We start from the raw sequence: 22,182 nt of genomic DNA, 5'->3' as shown, positions 1-22,182 counted from the left end.
AAATGTTATGTTTCATGTACATTCAAGCATCTGCATCTGTCCTGAGCAAAAGAAAAGGCAACATTCATACAACCAGCTTTATTTTCTCATCTTTGAACTTCCTCCACCTTAGTACAGCTGATTCACTCTGCACCCTGCAAATAAGCAATACAAAGGGCAAAAATAAAGGCAGATGAGAGGAACCTCAGTTTATTTAGATCAACATTTCATCTACTAAAGGGAGTAAATCATTTAAGGCACCATTTCTTAAGGCACTAGATGAAAGCGAGGAGGCTCGCGGGGATGCTGCATGGTCCTGGCTGGAGCTGGCACGTCGAGGTGAAGTCTGAACTCAGCGTTTACTTCTCTTTAGATCCGTTTATCATTTGTTTACAGTAGAGTAATAGTTATTTAGAGAAGAGTAAGGCAGATCTGGAGGAAAGCCAACCCTGCTCTTGATTATTGTAAGCAACTGCATCCCATTTCTTTCCTCTTAAAAGAAACGTGGTTTCATTTCCATTGAAAGAGGGGAATATTCTGCACTGAAAAGGACAGAATCTGCTGCAAGACATCAGGAAAACATGAAAATTGAGCTGTGGCAGAGTTTCATTACCCTTTCCATGACATCTACCTTGGATTTGCAGTGCAATACAGGTAATTTTAGATAAGAATAGTTTCAGAACAGCTGATCTTGATGCTTTGTTTCTCAAGAGAATATGAAAAGCTCAGGAAATAACTGCAACTTGTGATGTCCAAACCTGCTTCAAGGTTTGGAGTGTGTGTGTGTATAGTGGGAGGGGGTACAAAAAGGATTCTGGGCTTTTGGTTCTCCTGGTGCTTTGAGTAAAAGAATCACAGAAGATAAAGAATGGGATTGTTTGGAGACAGTATTTGCCTTCCTACTGTATGTCCTGTATTGCAGATACTGCTGACGCGCAAAACCAGATGGAATGATCAAAATGCAGAACTGCACAAGGTTGAAACTGCCAGATGTTCAGCTCTATAAATCAAACAGTCACCACCACCCCTCCCATCTGCAGTCAGCGTTTGCAGCACACCGTGTGTTTTGTTACTATGCCAGGGAGCTAAATACTAACTGTGAGACCCAGTGTAAATCTATGGGCACTGAGCAGGCTGCAGCAGCCTCCAAGGGCACACACTATCTGATGGAGATATAAAGCTGCCACCACAAAAGACGGCCATATACACAGTAAGGGTTTTTCTAATTTAGGTGAGACAAGAAGCCAGCTTTCTTCCACTAAAGAGAGGGCAGGAGGAGGAAACGCATCTCCAGAAAGAGCTTCTCCAAGGAGCAGCGCTGGGCCAGAGGTGTGCACACCATCTGCAGAACCACCACCTCCAACAAACTCACTCAGGTAGAAAACAGGAAGCAAACTAAGGAAGACAGAATTGTAGATGATTATAAAGAGAAGTTGATGAAGGACAGCATTCAGAGAAGTTAAAAGTAGGTTCGGTATGCTCCTTTACATCAGTGATATAAAAGGACTTTACCCACTGACTTAGTATTTGCTCTCTAAAGCTGGAAGAGCTACGGCAAGTGAAAATTAATCAACTACCAGGAAAAGTTGGGGAATTAAACTTAGGCACAAAAAGCTCAGACTCCACCACCTGATTGTGTTGTAGCTGTTCGAAATCCTGCCTCAAAACCCCCAACAGCCTGTTACCGCTTCATCACTTTGCTTCACTCTCTTCTTAAGACTGGTGCAGCCACAGATCTCCTCCAAGCAGCCAGCAGCAGCCCAGCTGTGCGCAGGCTGCTGACTTGTCTTCTCAGGCTTTGTACCACTCCTCTGCTCGAGCTGCCAACCCAAAACCACAGCTGGTTTGATCCTTAATATCTCCCATCACTTGTTCAGCCTGGAGAAGGGAAGGCTCCTTAAGGGGAGACCTTAGAGCAGCTCCAGAGCCTAAAGCACTGAAGCAAAGGTTTCTTGTAGCTTTGAAAGAAACCTGGAGAAGGGCTCTGGACAAAGGCCTGTAGGGACAGGACAAGGGGAATGGCTTTAACCTGCCAGAGGGGAGATTGAGATGAGCTCTGAGGCAGAAGCTCTTCCCTGTGAAGGTGCTGAGGTGCTGGCACAGGGTGCCCAGAGAAGCTGTGGCTGCCCCATCCCTGGCAGTGTTCAAGGCCAGGATGGACACAGGGGCTTGGAGCAACCTGCTCTAGTGGAAGGTGTCCCTGCCCGTGGCAGGGGGTTGGAGCTGGAGGAGCTTTAAGGTCTCTTCAACCCAAACCAGGCTGGGATGCTGTGATCCTCCATCTCATTATGAATTTTTGCTCTCTATTCCAGAAAGGGCACTTGGCTCCTCATGGATGTTCCTACCAAGGTATCCGGCCAAGCCCACCCTGAGCAGCTTGGATGAGCTGTGAGCATCAAGGACTGAGGGTTATGGCAATAGCCAAGGGACAAGAGAGCGGCACAGTGTGAGTGCCTTGCTTTCCAAAGGGAACTGGGAGAGATGCAATAGTTAACTGGACAATTCCCAGCTGTCCGGGCTGCCCTACCACAACCCCCGAAGCTATTCTAAGGCACCACATAGCAGGAATACCAAGAGCCCATGAAAAGCATGGCGAGTAAAATTGCTGGTGTCTAATGGCGCCAGATGGGTTGTTGACACACTCCGTGTGGTTACACATGAAAGACCATCCTGCAGGAAAAAATCATCACGTCCCCACACGCTGCCCATCCGCCACCGGGATTGTCACCTTCGGGTCTGCGCAGGGAGCTCCACACCCCGAGCTCAACCTCAGCAACCGCAGCTTTTCCTTTAAATGCCTTTAAGTTCTTGGTGTCTCTTGGTTTCATTAACCCCTTCAGTGCCTCCTTAAAATGGTCTCTCTTGCTTTTGTGCAGGTTCAATGCTTTCCCAGCAAGGTTTTTAGAGGAAGCGAGACAAAACCTCACCTCACTTACTAGTGACTGCTTTCCCAGCAAGAAAGCAGATCAAGGCAGGTCTTAAGACAGAAACGAAAAAGAAAAGGGAAGAGGCAGTTAGCTGCTTCAAACCTTCCAAGTCACCTTTAAAACTACACACACGTTAACTGTTGAAGCACCTCTAAAAACACAGCGTTTTCAGGGGTGGAACACGGCCACAGTTTTCACAACACCGAGCAGAAGTTATACAACTGTTTACAACAGACCCTTTTCTATCGTAACCACAAGCAGATGGCAGGGAAGCAAATTGCCATTCTCATTAACCATTTCAATCCTCAGAGGAGCTGGCAAACACACTCTGCTTCCAGTTTCATGTCACCCCGGAGGAGGGATGGGAAAGGGAAATAAAACGTGCCATAGGGACCGATGGGTACCATCGACATTGAGCTTGATTTCCACTGGCTCTGCAGAAAGACTGGAGTCTGTATTCACCCTTCAGCAGCAAAATGGATGAGATCAACCCGAAGCTTTAAGACCTGGCTATGAACTTGCCCAAAGTGTTGATGATTTCTCATTCACAACTGTTTGACTCAAACTTGCCCCGCAAGGAGAGAAGGAGGGGGAAGATGCCAAGATCCAGGTTTATTTCCAGCACTATTTATACTAGTTTCGAGATGGTGTGATGATAGCGAAATCTGGAGAGTTTATTTAGGTTAGCTCCAGCTCACAGCAATCGGGGGTGTTTGGGAGCAGGAAGAGGAAGTTGTGCACAGATTCTGAAGGAACCACAAAGTATGAAGCTCTGTGGTTTCTCGGGTGTTATCTTGATCGGGCCCTGTGCAACTTCCACTTCAAAGGTTCAAGAGATCAGAAGGGAAGATTGAGCCCCAAGTATCTGAAATGTCTTAATTAAATTACTCATTCATACAAGGAAGAGACAATCCAAGATTTATCTGCTTTAAGGCAAGTAGGAGACAGCGACAAAGGCCAGTGACAGTTGGGCACTGCAAGGTAACCCTGTTCAGAGCAACAGACCTTAAAAGACAACTTCATTCCCCACAAGAGACTAAAAACAAAACACCACACCCAAAACCCAGGAATAGGGATATTGGGTTTCCATAAGGAGCACAAAATGAGGGAATGAGTCAGATGGGAATGAAAATGTTACTAAATAGAACGAAACATTTAAATAACACAGGCACGTCACATCACCCGTGTGAACAGAAAACTTCTCCGACTGATCTCCCTTTGAACTGAGGGGTTTAAAGCAAGACTCTTGGTGGTACACACAGAAACTGAAGTTTCCTGTTCCACCTCCCTCTGTCTCCCCAAAATATTCAGGATTTATTTCCTAGAGGTGTGCAACAGATATTCCCAGATCTTGGAAGAACTCCTTCCAGAAGAAATTCATTACCGTGAGGGTGCTGAGGCGCTGGCACAGGGTGCCCAGAGAAGCTGTGGCTGCCCCATCCCTGGCAGTGTTCAAGGCCAGGTTGGACACAGGGGCTTGGAGCAACCTGCTCTAGTGGAAGGTGTCCCTGCCCGTGGCAGGGGGTTGGAGCTGGAGGAGCTTTAAGGTCCCTTCAACCCAAACCAGGCTGGGATTCTGCGACCTGGTACATGCTGAAATAGTGATCGGGATCCTGGATTGATTTCCCACCTCAGCGGTGACCGCGGGCTCAGGTCTCTGAGCTCTGCAGGGTGCCCGCTCTGCAGCACTGAGCTCAGTGCGGCTCACCTGAACCAGCCACTGAAATCAGATACAAGGTGAAGGGAGAGATGGAAAAGTTCTTTTCAGACCCATGCAACTGTCAACCCATCAGAGCTAGAGCTACCCCAAGTGTTAGAGCAGAGTTGTAGTTGTTTCTGTATAGACCTTCTCAAGCCTGTCTGATCTTTGTCCTCTGCAAGAGCAGCTACAATCACACCAACCAACATGCTGAGATACTGAGATCATCGATATGATGGAACACACCACAGAGATCCTCCCTTGGGTTTTACATGCATCGGTCACGTATCCCTGGCTCTGCGGGTTCAGCGAGGCCACTGAATAAATTAATCATAGAATAAGTTTGGGTTGGAAGGGACCTTCAAAGGTCAGACAGTCCAGCCCCCTGCAATGAGCAGGGACAGAATGCTTCTTGCTTCTAAAATCTTCCAAATGTTGTTACACAAAAGACTTGGAGGGGGGGAAATGTTTAGGGCTCAGCTCCATCAGCAGGAATCACAGGTCAGAACTGCCTATAATAATAATTATAACACCACCATAACTGAAGTCCACGTGACACTAATGCTTTACTATCTCCCTCACAGCCTGTGTCATCTCTCCTGCAAGAAATCACTGCAGCTTTAAGAAAACTCTGCAAGCTGCTCATTCACATCCACGTCTGATTTCCCCTCAAAGTGCTCCTGACACAGCTCAGCCTTCCCTGCGAATTTTGAGGATTACAAGCATGGACATGGATGCTGCTCCCTGCCCTCCTCTTCCAAAAGATTCCAGTTATGAACATCTGTTGTTTACGAGGGCCCAGCCTGAAGGTTGCCAGACTTATTCTGCATCTTCTTCTTCAAGGCAAAGGTTGCCAGAAAGCCATCTGAATTTCATGCTGAGATATCCTGGACATCCAGCTGACAATCACTACTCAGTATCCTACTTCTAAAGATTATCTTCATCTAAAAGATGGCCTTAAAATAGCATTTTATTTTCATGTTTTCTTGGTTTTTCTTTTCCCTTTTTTTCCCCCTTGGAAGGAATCACTGAAGCTTTGCCACGGTTTTTATAGTCTTCACTGATTCTTTGAATAGGCAAATGCCTTTTGGACAAAATCACATGAAATAGGAGGACTGAAGCTTGGTGTTAAAGGTCCTGGGGGTTCCCTGCAGTGAGAGAGAGCCTTCCTCTGAGGATGGATGTCAGAGCAGTTCTGCTGCGTGCAGGGACCCCAAAACCCACAGGCAAGAGGGACACCGAGATGGATGCTCTGATCTAACTGCCAAAAAAGAGATGGTCAGCCAGGCAAATCTTTATGGAACAATGACTACACCTTGTAGTCTATACACCTTGTAACTGTCAGGCTTGTTCAGCCTGGAGAAGAGAAGGCCCCTTACAACAGTCTTCTAATACCTCAAGGTGGCCTACAAGAAATCTGGGAAGGGACTTTTGATAAGGACATATGGCGACAGGACAAGGGGAATGGCTTTAACCTGCCAGAGGAGAGACTGAGGTGAGATCTTAGGCAGATTCTATGGGATTCTATGATACACCAAACCTGTGGCCAACAAGCTCTTTTAACAACTGGACTTGTAAGACTTGGGCTGTACAATGCATTTTTTCCTTCCAGTCCTTACACGCTGTGCAAGGATATTTACCAATGGGCACTGAAAAAGCCTTACCAAATATATGCATTTTATATGACTATTCTCTTCAATAGTATTCTGTAACTAAAATATAATTTTTTAAAAGAGAATAGGCAAGATGAAGCATAACAGCCATGGCAGAGTAGTTAAAAGCAAGTAGAACCTGGGATATATCCAACTGCCATCAACTTAGATGTCACCTTGGCTAAAACAATCTGTTCCCCTTCTTCAAAGATATAAAATGAGAACAACATACACCTACCTCTGTAAACCATTTTAAGATGCTCCAGTGAAGCTAGCTTCAAACTCTGCAAGGGGCACGCGCCCTCCAAGCCCATCACCAGCTATACACTCTTTGCTGTCAAGACCCAACCACCTACATTCCAAATCCCATATGGAAAACGTAGCCCCCGATCACCTCTGCTGCAGCCACATCTAAGGAAAACACACCCCATGCATCGCATTTGTTGGAAACCCAACACAAGCTGCACTTCACACTGCTCCCTCCTGTAAGGGTGTGCTTTCAGCAGCCGGGAGCTGGATGGTGGAGGAAGCCACACAAGCCAATTCCAAGGGTCAGCCTGAAGCCTCCTGCCCCTGACAGTATTCCCTGAAATGAACACATCGGGAGCAACTCAGCAATTACATACTAGCTCTTGAGTATGAAAGCACATGCAAATTACAGGGTAGCTGCCTGACAGATTTCCTCCTTGACAGCGTGTTATGGGATCTAAAAACGGCAAGTGACATGGTAAGCACTCCCTGAATGATACGGTGCCTTCCGACACAATCATCATCTCATGGGAAGAACATGCTATTACTGTGTATTTATAGGGGCACAGCCAGGCAATTACAGAGTAGCCACCCGCCCGTGCACGTCTTGGAGTCATGTAATACCAGGCTGCTCAGGAGGAGAGAGATGAGGGTTGGCTTTGATCAAATGCTCTTTCGGGGGCTTCCAAACGAGATTACAGCTGCAGCAGCTATAGAGAAGGTACCAGCCAAGTTGCTGTTCAGACAGAGGAGTGTTGGGGATAGTTGGAATTATAATTGGAACTGCTTCCTTACTGATCCCTGTGGTATTCTGACACATCTCTCAATGTTACAGCCAGCAAATGACTGGACAAGTCATAGATGGAGCTGCCCAGGTCAGACAGCTTTACAGCCACAGCTGGGACACATCCTGCCCGCACACCCAGCAGCCTCACTGTTAACAATCGCTTTTCCCCTTTATTCTAACTCTTGACCAGCTTCTACATTTGGGATTCAAGCCTTGCACGGGTAACATATTCCAAAAGCAAGATGGTTTTCTCCCCCTCTGCTCCATTCTGGGGAGACCCCCCCTGCAGTCCTGGTCCAGCTCTGGGGCAACAGCACAAGAGGGATGTGGAGCTGCTGGAGCGAGGCCAGAGGAGGCCCCGGAGCTGCTGCGAGGGCTGGAGCAGCTCTGCTCTGGAGCCAGGCTGAGAGAGCTGGGCTGGGGCAGCCTGGAGAAGAGAAGGGGACACCTTAGAGCAGCTCCCAGATGTGGCTGCCCCATCCCTAATGGATTTCCAGATTCTTCCAGGCAATGCTCTGGACTTGACCTTTAATTCAGCAACTCGAGTGAAAATTTTACGTGCTGACGGAATCACCCACCCAATCGAGGCTACACTCAATAAGTGGGATATTTGAGGTCAGTACAACTTTATAAAGCCCATCTAAAGTACAAACAGCTCAAAAACCAGGGGCAGTGGGAAAAATGCATTAGAACAGACACCCTGCAGGATCACAGCTGGCAGATTTAATTGCCATGAAGCATGACACCATGTAGGATTTATTGAACAATGGTAAAAACTTCCACGTTGAAAATTCACTCCAAATGTCAAAATACGAAGCAAGCTAGATCCAACATTCCCAACATTGAAAGCTGAACACAGCAGCATTTCTGATGGGATGTTTCAGATCATGGAATATAAAGGAAACCACCTCAATTTTCACCAGGAATAAGGACAAAAATCAACTGAAAAAGACCAATCATAATGCACAAGAAAATGACAGCTCAAGGCATCATTTCTCTAGTGCCATCTTAAAGGCATGTGCAGCTTAAAGCTGTAAGAACACTTCCACTGTAAAGGAAACAAAAATATTTAAGACCATGACAGGTACATAGATGCACAGAATAACTCTTCTCCAACCTGTCAAACAGTGATGCTCAGAGTCAGGCTTCCCCAGAGCGCAGCACAATGTGTGTTTTAAGTGAGAACTGAAGTAAGTGACATCAAAGCTGCCCAGAAAGGAAATAAAATGGTGCCTATTGAATGGCTTTCACAAAGTGAATGTCTAGTGGGAGGGGAAAGCTGATACATCCCCATATCCCTCCAAGCACAGCAACAACAAACCAAAACACAGACAATGACCCCAACAACGCTAACTGTGACACTGCACTTTGGGTGGAGGCAGACCCAGATGGATCCTCTCAGCCCAAACTGTCCAAAGCAGGAATGATTCAGATCCAAGGCTGCTTTCGCTCCGTGTTTTCCCCAGCTGCTCCCCTGACAACAAAACCCAACCAGCTTGTGCACTGCCCCCATGTCAGCTACAGCAGCACCGTGGCCATGGCTCTGTGCTGGCCACCTACTCATGGGGCTGATGGCTCCGAGCCACGCAGCCTGCACCAGCCCCTTCTTCACACGTACATCCTCTCCTGCATCACCCCTCCTGGGAAAACCACCTTCCTCCAGGCAGGACTCGGCAGTAAATCTGGTGGCTCTGAATCCATGAAACCATGACCACGTTAGTCATCCCAAGAGCTAAGCGGGGAACAACCAAAGCAGTATGGGCAGACCTACCTGTAAATAATGGTTCAGGCAGGTGGGACAATTCCTTGTCAATGAGGACATCTTCAAATTCTAGTTGAGTCCCACCAGTTAGTATCTAGGGATTCCCCTCACCGTGGCACAGCTCTCTTTGGAAGTACTATTGGCCTTACTTCTCTGCTGTTTTGAAGGGGTAGTAGCAGAGAATTCTATGAACAGAGATACAACAATCTTAAACCCTACACTATGTGTAGGATATTGAAACCAGAGAGCTGCAACAGCAACCCACAGCATAGAACAGATTGGAAAGAGTTACCCTTTAAACAAAACAGACCATAGCCACCAGCCATGAAGGAAATCCTGGCTTTGTCCACTGAATCTGGCATACAGCTTTGCCCACCTTCCCGACAAAATGACTCCTTTTAGACGTGCCAATTTTCACCATTCCATTCCCTACTCACAACTATGACCTACCAGGAATTACTGAAGTGTAGTTAGCAACCAGGCTGTGTAGAAAGATGAAATGAGTTCTGTGTTTAACACAAACTTGGGAAACATTTGATTCTGACATTCACAAGTGCTGGTACCTACATCCACTCTATCAGCTCTCTTTTGGCATTCCTATCCTTGCAACCACATCTACAGGGGGAAAAAAAAGAGCAAAAACAAAAGGCAAATACTCTACTTGAATTGCTGGTCTTTGGTGCTCCTAGTTTTAGCCAGGAATCTCTCAGCCAACTTCTCCAAATTCCTTGAGTAATCCATCTCAATCTCTGCCTTCTTGCGGAAGAAATCCTGCAAGTCCTGCAGTAACTGGACCCGAAGCTCACACTGTTGGTCAAGGCATTTCAGCTGCTCTACCAACTGGGCACGGATCTCTGTAACAAATAAAAGCACTAGAGATTAAACGAAATCCCATTAGAGAAAACACCATCAAAATTCTCCAGTAAAATACAGTTAAAAATACGTTCCCTCATTAACATATAGCAGCAAAGCTCCATTAGGATGAAGTGTATCTGCAGACAGAAAGTGATTGCACCAGCCACAGGAAAACCATCCAATATCCTGCAATCCCGTGCACAGCCCTTGGAGCAGAGCTTTGCTGCTGAAGAGTGCATCAGTTACAAGTGTCAAGTGCATTTTTGGCATCAAGAAGAAGTGGTCACTGCCTAAAAATGTACTGAATCTCAGCCTGGAAAGCGGACTGAATGCTGCAATACCCCACATCAGCTCAGGGAATCACTTGAGGGAATTCCTATCCAATTCCTTTGCAGGCTACTCCTGATGCCGAAACAAGACGTTGCACACACTGGGACACTCCCCCAAGGCACCAGTTTGGGATTATTCAGTTAGTTCCTGAGTCTCCAGCTGTGCAGCTCTCATTATAAACCAAAAGCCACCAAAAGAGATAAAGACACTCCTCCTGGGAGCCAACATGATGGCACTTCCCTTGGGAGACTTATCTCCAGGAAGGCTATAAAATATCTATGTCTAAAGGACCCATACATGACACAGATATAGGTGCTAACATTCTATTATGCAGAATTATTACTGAAGGTAATCTATTTATATGCACACAATATTTTACAAACAGTTTTCAAGCATTTTACAAATAGGAAAACTCCTCCCATTAGACCTCTAAGCCGGGGTGTTCTCCTCATCTTACCAAGTCTGATTTCAGGGACAGGAGAGTGAAATGACTTGGCCCATGGTTAAATAGGGCACAAAAACACAGCAGAAGCATGTCAGTTTAATCTAAAAATGCAGAAATATCCAGTGATGCAGCTACTGGAGGTTATTTGGCTTTTATACAGGCAATAAACTCAACATGAAAACAATAAAAGATGCACTTCCATCTCTGAGCACTCCAACCTCAGAGAGGCCTGCTATTGCTTGACTCCGATTGCTGCTCCTGCCAAAGGTTCTCAGAGATGTGTGGCTCCAAGCTGAATTCAGAATCACAATAAAGTAAGGAACATGCAGGTCTTGGGCATGCACAGCTTTGTGCCTCCACATTCCAACCACAGGCACCTGCAGCTTCACCACCACAACCGAAGAGGGGTGAGTATCATTTTCCAAATGCAATTTGCTAATCCCTACTGCTGTGCATATCATCTCCATCCGGCTCCATCCCCAGTTACAAAGCTACTCACGGACTTGCAGAGCCCTGCATGAGTGCCATGTTTAGTCAATGCAAACAAGACAACCCCATTCTGCCTGTGGCTTTGTCATCGGGACTCTCACGCAGCACAGAAGGTGAGGCAGCGAGGTGGGAACCGCACCAAAAGGCACAGTAACGGAGTGTTTCCTTGCTGCAATGAGCCAGCCTGCCCAGTCCTAACACTCAGCTCTGACATTCAAGAATCCCAAACTGGTTTGGGTTGGAGGGACCTTAAAGCTCATCCAACTCCAACACCTGCCATGGGCAGGGACACCTTCCACTAGAGCAGGTTGCTCCAAGCCCCTGTGTCCAACCTGGCCTTGAACACTGCCAGGGATGGGGCAGCCACAGCTTCTCTGGGCACCCTGTGCCAGTGCCTCAGCACTCTCAGCGAAGAATTTCTTCCTAATAACTAATCTAAATCTTTGATAAATCCTTCATTATGAAAGAATGTCCTTCAAGGCAAGAAGTATTAGAAAGCTCTTCCTCCCTTTGTCTTCTCCTCCACCCTTTCCTCATCAAAAGGGATGATCCCAACATAGAAACAATTCCACGACCTTGTCAGCAGTCACTGGGCAAAACCATTTTAGTGGCTTAGTTCCTAGCCCCATAAAAAGGTATCACCCAAAAAAACCACTGGAGCAGATATGGCATTTTCTGCTCTGCAAATAAAGGAGGAGGCAGAGAATCCAAATGCAGCAGGTATTTTCCTGGTTCATGATGTGTCCATCTGTGCACTTCGGGCTCAAGCATCTGCTCAGTTCATTTTCAGAAGTACTCCCCATCAGGTGGATGAACAGGAGGTGCCAGGTTTGAAAAGAGGGTTGGGGTAGGAACAGTTCATCCCAGATTCAGCTGAGACTGATGTGCACTGGTGTGGTCACCCACTACTACTGTGCTACCACTGACGGCTGCTGCACGAGGGTGACAACCTGGTGAACGCTGACGTTCTCCATCAGTCAAGCTCTAGACTGAGGAACCAGCCCCAGCAGACAAAGTAGAAATCCAAAGTACCACTTCCCAAAAACTAGTAGATCTCCAAGACTAGGAGATCAGCAGAGCACAGGTATCTCAGTTGTAAAACTACAAGGAAGCTCAAGCTCTTGGTTCTCCAGGTGGGATGCTTCACACGCAGCTCGCCTGCTGAACAGCAGCAAGAAGTAGTAACCTTTTCCTTTAGTAAGAAATGCAGTATCAGCACGTTTTCCTTCTCACTACACTCCGTGTCTGTGGCGGGGAGCAGGGACAGCTGATGGGGCTGCCCGCAGGGGAACAATGAGCTATTTAGCTCCAGCTTATCGAGCCTGTGGAGCGGGGCTGGAGAGGGCAACCTTGCTCATCTTTCAAACGCACACCACGCAGCCCTCTGCCACAAAATCAAATCAAGAATGCAGGAATTTCCTGAGGCTTACTGGGCTTTCTAGAGGATGAAGTGTCTGCTTGTTTTCCCACTGCTTACACAAGCGAAAGGTTTTTAACTCGGACTTACTGCGAGGACCGAGCACGGCCGAGCCGGAGCTGCGTGTGTGCTCTAACCCCCGGGGCACCGCATCGCACGGGACCTTTTCATGTCTGCAGTCACAACAACCGCTTTCATTTGGAATTCACTGCTTTTGCATCTCCTCATTTCCCCAGGTTGTTAGGTTAACAGCCACTTGAAACACCAAAAAGCCTTTCCCCTCCTTCCCTGTTCAAATAGGATCCCACCCACTGTGATCATTCAAGACAAGGAACAAGCTCCTCAACACCCTGCTCCTGCTGCCAATGCTTCAAGTGCCCGAAGGTGAATAAACACATTGAATTCAAGGTCACGATGCCCATAGAAGAATTGGGATTAAACACCAGGTATTCTTATTCTCACACTAAGCCTTGCCCTGGATGGCAGAACCCATTCTATTGTATTTTAAGCTCACGTGGCTGACAACTACATAATAAAACATCCCTAGTAGCAACAGAAAAGTTTTCCATCCATTTAAAACAAACCATTTCTTCACTCCCATCACCAGATCCATCGAGTCACCTGGGGCAGAGAGGGACACAGAGCTGTATGATACTAGACAGTTGCATAGTTTTACTTTCCTCCTCGCTGCAACCACCTCCTCAGCATTCCCTGGAGCACTCAGCAGGCTGGGCTAGATTCTAATGAATCCAAAGGGCAAGGAAGGAACTTCTGCCTCCTGTATTTTGGCCACGTTTGTCATTCTCAGCATCTATAATGTATAATTTTCTTTTTCCTTACTGAGCTTTGAAGCATACAGAGCATTGATAGGCACAATTATTACCATTCAGTTATTGTCCATGAATAAAATGCTGGTATTTAAGCAATGATGCCTCTAATACTTCCATGGAAGAGTCATCACTGGCAGTATCCATCACAGGCAAGTTGGTACACACTACATTTGAAGCTACCACCATACCCGGGCATAAAAAATCTGGATGATCTTCATTAACTGATTGTTCCTGCTTGGAAAAGCCTGATAGTTTAACAAGACCAATGTCTAGGTACACAGATCCAAGGCCCCAGAACACTCCTACCCTACAATCTTGGGAAGGATCCAGTAAACGAAAACTAATAGTAGGTTATCCTTTATTCATTTATGACCCTTAAGCAGATTATAAGAACTGTGGTGCAATTACGGACCTCTACTGAACAGTGGCAGCTTCTCAAACTACAAACAAGAGATGGGTTTCTGCAAAGCTCCTGGCAAGAATCTGTGCTATCATAAACCCATCATGCTCAGAGCAGGTGGATATGCACTGACTGGAACGATACCTTGCTCTGCTACAGCATCCAACAGTCAGCTTGGGACAAAAGAATTTGCCAAATCACTACTTTAGGCTTAAGCATCTTATAAACTGAAGCTGGAAGTATGGAAACAAAGACATTTCTGCACTAACTTGTTCATTCTTCAGCAGCTCATGCACAGAGCTATTGGGATGAACTCAGGCCCAGGAGACTACCTTGCCCAGTCATCTCTCACTCTAAGCAATGCTCCTGTTCCAAGCAGTATTGTCTCCTAAAGATCCCTGGATCTCAGGACCCTGAGATCCCAGGATCAGAATCCTCCCAAAGAGGGTTTCAACTCTTCCCACTGATAAGCTTTAACTGCTCTAACTGGATAGTGACACAGTGAATCAGCCTGCGTAGCACAGAGCACCAGGAGAAGACCCAAGCAGCCTGAGCTGCTTTTCAGTATCTAGCTCCATCTCCATGCCTGCGCACTGTAGCTTTCCCAAGACGTTCCCACCCCTCTCCCAAATGCCATGCTGTATAAAAAGATGACAAGCTTGGGAAAGGAGTGGGATGACAATAAAACAGAAGCAGCAACCCCCAGCTCCCGCCCAGATGAAACAGCGATCCTCTCACCCACACAAACGCGCTCCGACTGCCGGAGCTGAGCTCCCAAACCGGCCCTGCTCCCGCCTGGACGCAGCGGTCCCCCCCATGGCTGCTGCCAGGAGCCCTCCTCCTCCTCGGTGAGGTCAGATGAGCTCAAGACAAGCAGGAAGCGTGTCAAAATCAAAGGGAAACAGACTCAACCCGTGGCTGGGAAGGTGGAAACCAGCAGGTTCAAACCTCAGCATGTTATCCTGACATCCCAGGACCCCGGCCTGGCACACGGGCAGCGAATATGCAGAAGGATTGAAGATGCCAAGCAGTAACTTGTGTGCACAGCTCTAACACAACCTTATCTTTCAGGCTATTCAGCAGCACATGAAAGACAAAGCAGAACAAAATGAACAAAACCTCCACTTCATAGAGAACACTGGAGCAGCAATTTTAACCATAGAATGGTTGAACGATCTCGGTGTAGATCTTGTGCCTTAAATCCCTGTCTCCTGAAAGCTACCACACACTTGGATGCTGAACATCAGAGACAACAGTGGTACAGGCATCCCCTGCCTCCCTTTGCAAAGCCTGTGGAAGTTTAGGTTAAGATTACAGTTTAGTTTGAAATTAACACTCCATTCAGGCTCCAGAAATGAAAACCCACCAACACTCCAGCTCTGAGTAGAACTTAGAACCATTTAATATGTAATTAAGTTTTAGAGAGTGTTTTGGATTACACATTTTGACATATTCCCAGCATATTGCTAAGAATTCTCCTATCATCATGCGTTAAGAAAGCCTGTGCTCCAAAAGTGAAAGACTCTGTAGTTGGATGAAACAGCCTCAGTATATTTTAGGTACATGACTCCAAACAGGGCTGTGACAAGTGACAGACAACAGCCCAACAGCCGTGGTTGGGAGGTTTAGTGACTTAGAAAAGCCTTTACGCAGGAACAGCAAGGATTTCCCAGCACAGACCACACTGCTCGCCGAAAGCTGTTGATCATCAGAGCCTTACAAATCTCCCCGCTAATCTACAACCCAGGCTTTGAAGTGAGAACGATAGAAGAGGAGGAAATACAGTCTTTTGTTTCAGACCAGAGCCAGGAGGGAGATTCAGGTTCAGGCTCTCAATCCTGTCAGAGACCACACGCCCTCAAGAAGGTACATTTTCCTTTAAAAACCAGGATATTCCCTACCCATTGGAGAAATCATAGCATTGGGTAATGCACACCGACAAGAATCCCTTGTTATAAGCACACAAACAGGACTGTAGGCATTAGGAGCTGCCATTCAAGTCCAGCCTGATAATGGTTTGAGGTGCAAGATGAGCGCGTGAAGTTTTGCATCGGTGAAGTAAAAGCAGCAGCGAGACATGCTGAAAAGCAAAATCAAGCTTGGTCTCCATCTCAGCGAGGTGCTGAGGACAGTCAGCTTTGATTTTCATACCTACATCACAATATATTTGCATCACTGATTACTTGGGTGTACCAGCCCTTCCAGGCACGAGAGAAGCGCCTCTGGAAGCAGCGCGGCAGCCGGTGCCTTCTGCCTTTACTGCAGCTGCCCCACTGCCCTACCTCCAGCAGCAGAGCTGGTAACTCCTCCTGCGCACACCAGACAAGTCCTCGTCTTTGTAACTAACTCATAGTGTGCATAAATCCCTGATAAAACCCCTGTGAGGGTGCTGAGGCGCTGGCACAGGGTGCCCAGAGAAGCTGTGGCTGCCCCAGCCCTGGCAGTGTTCAAGGCCAGGTTGGACACAGGGGCTTGGAGCAACCTGCTCTAGTGTGAGGTGTCCCTGCCCGGGGCAGGGGTTGGAACTGGATGAGCTTTAAGCTCCCTTCAACCTAAACCACTCTGTGTTTCTATGATTCAGTAAGGAATAAAGCTAAGCACATACTGGACACGTTTCCAACCGAATTAGTCCTGATTTCTCATGAAACCAAGGCTGGCTATCACTGAAATCTAAGTTTCTGGATCCTTTCTGGGAGAGAGGACAGGAATGGGGATTCCCACTGGGTATTACACAAGGCGCTTGCGCTCCAAGGAAGTTGTTTAACTCCTCCTCTCCAACCACCCTCCATTCCCAACACTTGCTGTGCTGTCCAGCACGCTACTGACACCACTATTTACCATCTTCAATTAAAGATGACCTGTAAGGTCCCTACCAGCCATAACCATTCTACGATTCCATGCTTTTAAAAACCACGGAAAAGCTGTGAAGGAATGAAATACCAAGCCTGGGCAAGGCTCATGGGCAGTGCTCAATCCTGGGCTTCCCCATGCAGCAGCAGAGCGTGAGAATTAATCAGAGTGACCCAAAAGTGTGGGAAATGCACAGGAACACCCTTCAGAAACCATGTTAATTCATTTGGAAGCAACAAGCTGCCTGGGTGTGGAGCAAGGAGGGAGGGAGGGGATCCAGGAGCCAGGGCTCTTCGTTTCAACACAGCAGATTTGAATGAAGAATGCTGCACTGCAGTGTTTCGTGGGGCACAAAGGAAGTGCCTCTGTGAAGGGAGAGGCTGGCACTTGCTTTCAACAGAAACTTCTGTTTATTCTAGGATGGAAATGCAGCAGGAAGAGACAGCAGAACAGGTCCATGACAACAAAGAGAAGCAGAGACTCCGCCAGTGAGACATGCACCAGCTCCTGGCCCCGTGCAGGACGGGGGCTGTGGACACCTCTGCAGGTCTCCTCCAGCTTGATGCCCTTCTTGACGCCATCCTGAGCGTGCTCCACAGAAAGCAGTTTGGAAACCCATCCCTTAAGGAAGGAAGCCAGAAGAAAATGAAGAAGAAAAGCAGCTCAAACTATACCCTGAAATCCCCCTGAAGCAGATGTAGATCATCCTCATTGCATCCTTCTGCAACATACTAATCCTTCTCTTACGTGTTACATGAAACACACCAAAAAGAGCCAAATGGATTGGAAAAGTGGATTGTAAAACGTAGAATTATCAGCTTTATCTCTGGGTTTAGTTCAGATGCAACCAAAGACAAAGGGGGCTGGTTACCCCTGTCAACGAACCATCAGCCATTAGCTACCTGACCCCAGAAGACAAAAGAGACACTTCCTATTCTAACTTCTGCAGCCCCAGACTTATGAGCAGTTTAATTCACAATTATTCCAGGTCAGAAGAAAGAACTTTACACACATCTTCATCCTGAACACTCAGATTTCCTCAACCAGTGGGGATTAAAACAGAAGTGAAACAACTGCTCCTTTTGCCTTCCAAACTGTTTTCTGCAAGTGCTTCAGCTGCATTATGTCAAATATTGCGAAGGGTTTCTTTTAATGGTGGAGCAGTCCTAAACTGAATTGAATTATTCATCAGAAACCTGTAATGTGATCATTATTTCTGGCGTTTGCCAGATGTTCTCACTGCCTCAATTCACTTCAGGAATCCCAAATTACACTCACTGTACACTATACAGCACCACGCTACCACAGGCAGACGTGTGCACATGCAGAAGCATCTATAGGTGAGAAAGCAGCATCCACACATACACAGACACATCAAATCCATTCAATCCTCCCTCCTGCTAATTGTTTCCTCAGGAAAACAGCCCAGGGATGGGCCAAATTCCCCAGCCCCAATTCCCAGCCCCCTTTGGAACTACTGCAAAGACTCAGTTAATTTGGCATGATGATTTTCCATCTCTCCATCTGTCAAGGGTGCTCCAAAGGTTAATAAAGTTTGGAACTGCTGAAAGACACTGGGATGCAAGAAGCCAGCAGCAGTATTAATATGAATTATTACTTCTTCCCAATCAGAGCTGATCGTTACGCTCTCAGACACAAGTATTTCATGCCAAATAACATCAAGTGTATTTCTCAAATCAATGAAATTGCTACAACAGAAGTGGCAATTTAGGACTTTCATGTTTTAATCTCTTCAATGAAAAGGAAAATCCTTCGGTGAATTATGTCATCTATTTAGAGACACAACCAGAATGATTAATGCTGGTGTCTGATTTAATTTCACCTCAGGATTTCTCCTCCTCCTCCCTCTCCTCTTTGGTAACTCACACATTAATATGCATAAATGATCAAGAAATAAATGAAGAGGAACAGAAAGGGACACGTAAACACCTCTCCAGCACAGTAAACTCAACTGCAGAATCACTTCCAGTAGAGTGCCTAATTCCACTGTTGTCTCAGGCAGGCAGAGAAAGACAGAGAAACGCGGGGTTGGATTTTAAGTGCAAAGGATTTTCAAAAGCAAAGGATTTTCACCTTTGCGTTAAGCCAACATCCTGCAGAACCAACACCCATTTACCTGGAAGATTTCTTAAAGATCCAACAAAGTGAATGGGAAGAGGCTTCAATTTAAAATCGCTTTCACAGTGAAAGGTAACCTTGGATTGGTACCACTATTCCAGAAGGATCCTGGTGTCACCAACACATTCCCCTCCTGGTCCACGGTCTCATTCAGACAAACCCCACCTGGGAGCTGCCGCGGTCCAAAATCAACCATCAGCCCCGAAGCCCTCCCACGTCCTCGCACAGCTCCCAGCTCCTGCATCCCGGACGCTCCGAGGCTGGATGTGCTCCTGGACACCACATCAGAGCAGGACAGACCCACCTGGTCGGTCCCGAATGACCCAGCGAGCGCCCGAGCCGGCTGCAGGCCAGCAGCCTGCAGACTTGTACAAGTGCACCATGAAGGATGGCTGCAGCCCGGCTCCTCACAGTCCTGCTCCCCTTCTCCCTGGAACGCCGGGGAAGGCTCTCAGTCCATCGAGAAGGAAGACAACTGCCCCAAGAAGTCAGCGAGGTGAGTCAAATATATCTCTGCAGCCCGATGCAGCCGTCACAGCCTCCCTGTCAGTCCCACAGCCACTGCCCTGCGTGTTTCTGGGAGCTCTGGAGAGCTATTCATTAAGCAGAGACATTCCAGGAGAGGTGAATAAGCAGCATCACTGCAGACATTTCACAGATGACTTCAGCAAGATCAAAAAGGTCCAAGTTATTTGCCTGTGGTACCCGTGGACACAGATGACAGAGCTGGTTTCCACCAGAGCAGCCTCTTATTTTCCCCACTATCGTAACTAAAACCTGCCATTAAAGCCAAACCATTCCATAAATTAAAGTAACGCCTCCTTAAACTGGCATGAGAGCTCCCAAGAAATCAGGCTTATCTGTTTAGACACGAAATCAAATTGGAGCATTGTTTGTCATTCATACAGAGTACACCTCAGTAGCAGCAAGTAAAAGCCTCATTTAAAACCACACACACAAAAAATAGGTAGAAAATCTCTTTCATAAGTCCCTGGTGCTCTCTGGCTCAGTCTTTGTTCACATTCATAAGTAGTTTACTCCAAGAATACTCACTGAAAGCAAAGATAACCCAAGCAGGCTTTTCCTATACAATCCTAGGAAACAGAAGTGACTCCTTCAGAGTTATAAATATTCAGCTTTCTAAGTGGAGGGCTGCTGCCTTGAAAGGAACTTGTATTTTACTCTATAGCACCTCTTGTAAAGAGGGAAATGAGTCTTTGACAGAGCCTGCAGAGCTCGAATTACGTGAATCATCAGTTTTCTATCAATCCCTTGTCAGCTACAGCAACACCCATTAATCAGCGCGGCTTAGGCCAGAGCAGGAACAAGGAGATGCTCATTTGTCATGTGCCTTTGTCACAGAACTGACACTGAAACTCGGGTCCTCCTTTTCACACACACCTGCATGCACACTGGAGCACTGAGGAACCATTGCTATTGCTCCAGCTCTCACAGTACACTACTCCCAGTTCAACAGAAGCACATACACTGGAAGGTACCTAAGGTTCTAGCCAGGTTTGGCACAGCAGGTAACTTCTGCAATAAAAACCAAATTCAAACCTTCATCTGAAAATGTTTCCTCCCTGCACCCCCTCCCCAGTCTCCCATGGGAAAACCACCAACTTCCCAGAAAAAGCTTTTTCCAAGGAAGCAAAGATGCGACCCAGCACACAGATTGCAGCCATTCATTACAATCATCACATAGAAACAGGACTCAGAGTTAAAAGCAGAAAAAACCCAAACCTTTTATATATTTATATACATACACATACAACTTGGAATGAGCTGAAGCCAGAGTATGAGACACAAACTCAGGGACTCATCAGGATTCCCAGCACCAATTAGAGAACGGAATCAAAGCGTTCCCTGAGCTGAAGCATCCTGTACTGCAGACATCAAGTACATGCTCACTGAAAAGCAGAGTGTTTCCAGTGTCATTTCCTTCCACTTCTGAGAAGCCAAAAGGAGCCTTTTTATCAAAGAGCCGGAAGCAGGGAGAGAGGGAAGGAAATCATCCTGCTCTAACAGAGCACTGGAAAGACTGGGCAAAACCAGAGAGAAGACACTTGTGAGAAACGCCTGAATCAAGGGCGCAGAAGGTAAAGCTTTGCAAGATTTGATTCAGCCCTTAGACAACAAAAATTATCACTCTTAAAAAACCACATGAGGACACAGAAGTCCTTCAGCACCTCTCACCATCAGAGAGCTCTTCCTTCTCAGCAGAGCCCCAAGCACAGCTCACAACCACGCACGTTTTCCAAAGGCAGGAACAAAAAGCCCTTTTGGGCAAAAGCAGGAAAGAAACGTGTGTCTCCTGAACACCTCCAAGGATGAGGATGGGGAGTCGGGGAGGCTTCAGCATCCTTCCAACCCAAACCAGTCTATGGTCCTCAGTGCACATAAAAGCCTGCAACCAGGAGCTTTACTCCACAGATCACATCAGGTGGATTTTAGCTTCTGCTGCCGATATCCAGAGAACTGGAAGAGCCTAAGCACGGCTAATAGACCCAGAGACCTGTCTCCAAACCCCAGCTGGGGCAGGGAGATGTGCATGATAAGTCATAGAATCCCAGAGTGGTTTGTGTTGGAAGGGACCTTAAAGCTCCTCCAGTTCCAACCCCCTGCCACGGGCAGGGACACCTTCCACTAGAGCAGGTTGCTCCAAGCCCCTGTGTCCAACATGGCCTTGAACACTGCCAGGGATGGGGCAGCCACAGCTTCTCTGGGCACCCTGTGCCAGCGCCTCAGCACCCTCACAGGGAAGAGCTTCTGCCTCATCTCTAACCTGAACTTCCCTGTTTAACAGCCTAGCTTGTGTTTGGACCCCTAAAACAATACTGAGTTTAGAAAACTTTTCTTTTCCATGCATCCCCCATCCAGCTCGGGCTCTACCCAAACCCTGAGTAACAACTCACTTCATTTCTCATTTGCTTCATGCAACTCCACGAAACAAAAACTACTCAGTGCCTAGAAAACATCACCAAAAATAAACCATTTAAATGAAGATTTATTAAAGCCATTTGGACAGGAGGAAACCAAAGCACATGGAACCCATTCACTGGTGCCACTCGGGTACCGGGTGGGACTTCTTTTCCCTCCCTATTTGAAGCTGCAGCCATGGGCCATAAGGAGCCCCCGCGCCCGCCCCGTGCGGCACCAGCCAAAGGCAACATGGAAGCGGGAGCTGAGCTGCGGCTCCTCCGCCAGCCTTCCAACCAGGAATGTTTGTGTTGGTTCATCGAGCAGGGCCTTAAAACAACACACCCACAGCAACCAACCGACCAACCGGCCCAGCAGAGAAATAGTAGACATAGCAAAGAGGCTTCAGAGTGCCAACTCTGTCATGGGCCGCTCATTCTCAGTTTCAGTGTG

General features: G+C 47.1%; 1 protein-coding gene across 4 annotated transcripts in view; it reads right to left on the bottom strand.

The window, feature by feature from the left end:
• The window catches only part of SRGAP2 (SLIT-ROBO Rho GTPase activating protein 2), a 98,996-nt gene that overhangs the window by 56,871 nt on the left and 19,943 nt on the right, over positions 1-22,182 (bottom strand). For all 4 annotated transcript variants that reach the window (XM_030473428.1, XM_030473430.1, XM_030473431.1 and 1 more), the window contains exon 3: positions 9,717-9,909. In XM_030473428.1, the coding sequence (XP_030329288.1) occupies positions 9,717-9,909 (193 nt within the window). The remainder of the gene's footprint in view (positions 1-9,716; positions 9,910-22,182) is intronic.

Source organism: Strigops habroptila, chromosome 18 (genome assembly GCF_004027225.2).
Source record: "Strigops habroptila isolate Jane chromosome 18, bStrHab1.2.pri, whole genome shotgun sequence".
Classification (NCBI taxonomy): Eukaryota; Metazoa; Chordata; class Aves; order Psittaciformes; family Psittacidae; genus Strigops; species Strigops habroptila.
The sequence above is the reverse complement of the archived record's forward strand: the minus strand, read 5'-3'. Positions and strand labels throughout refer to the sequence as shown.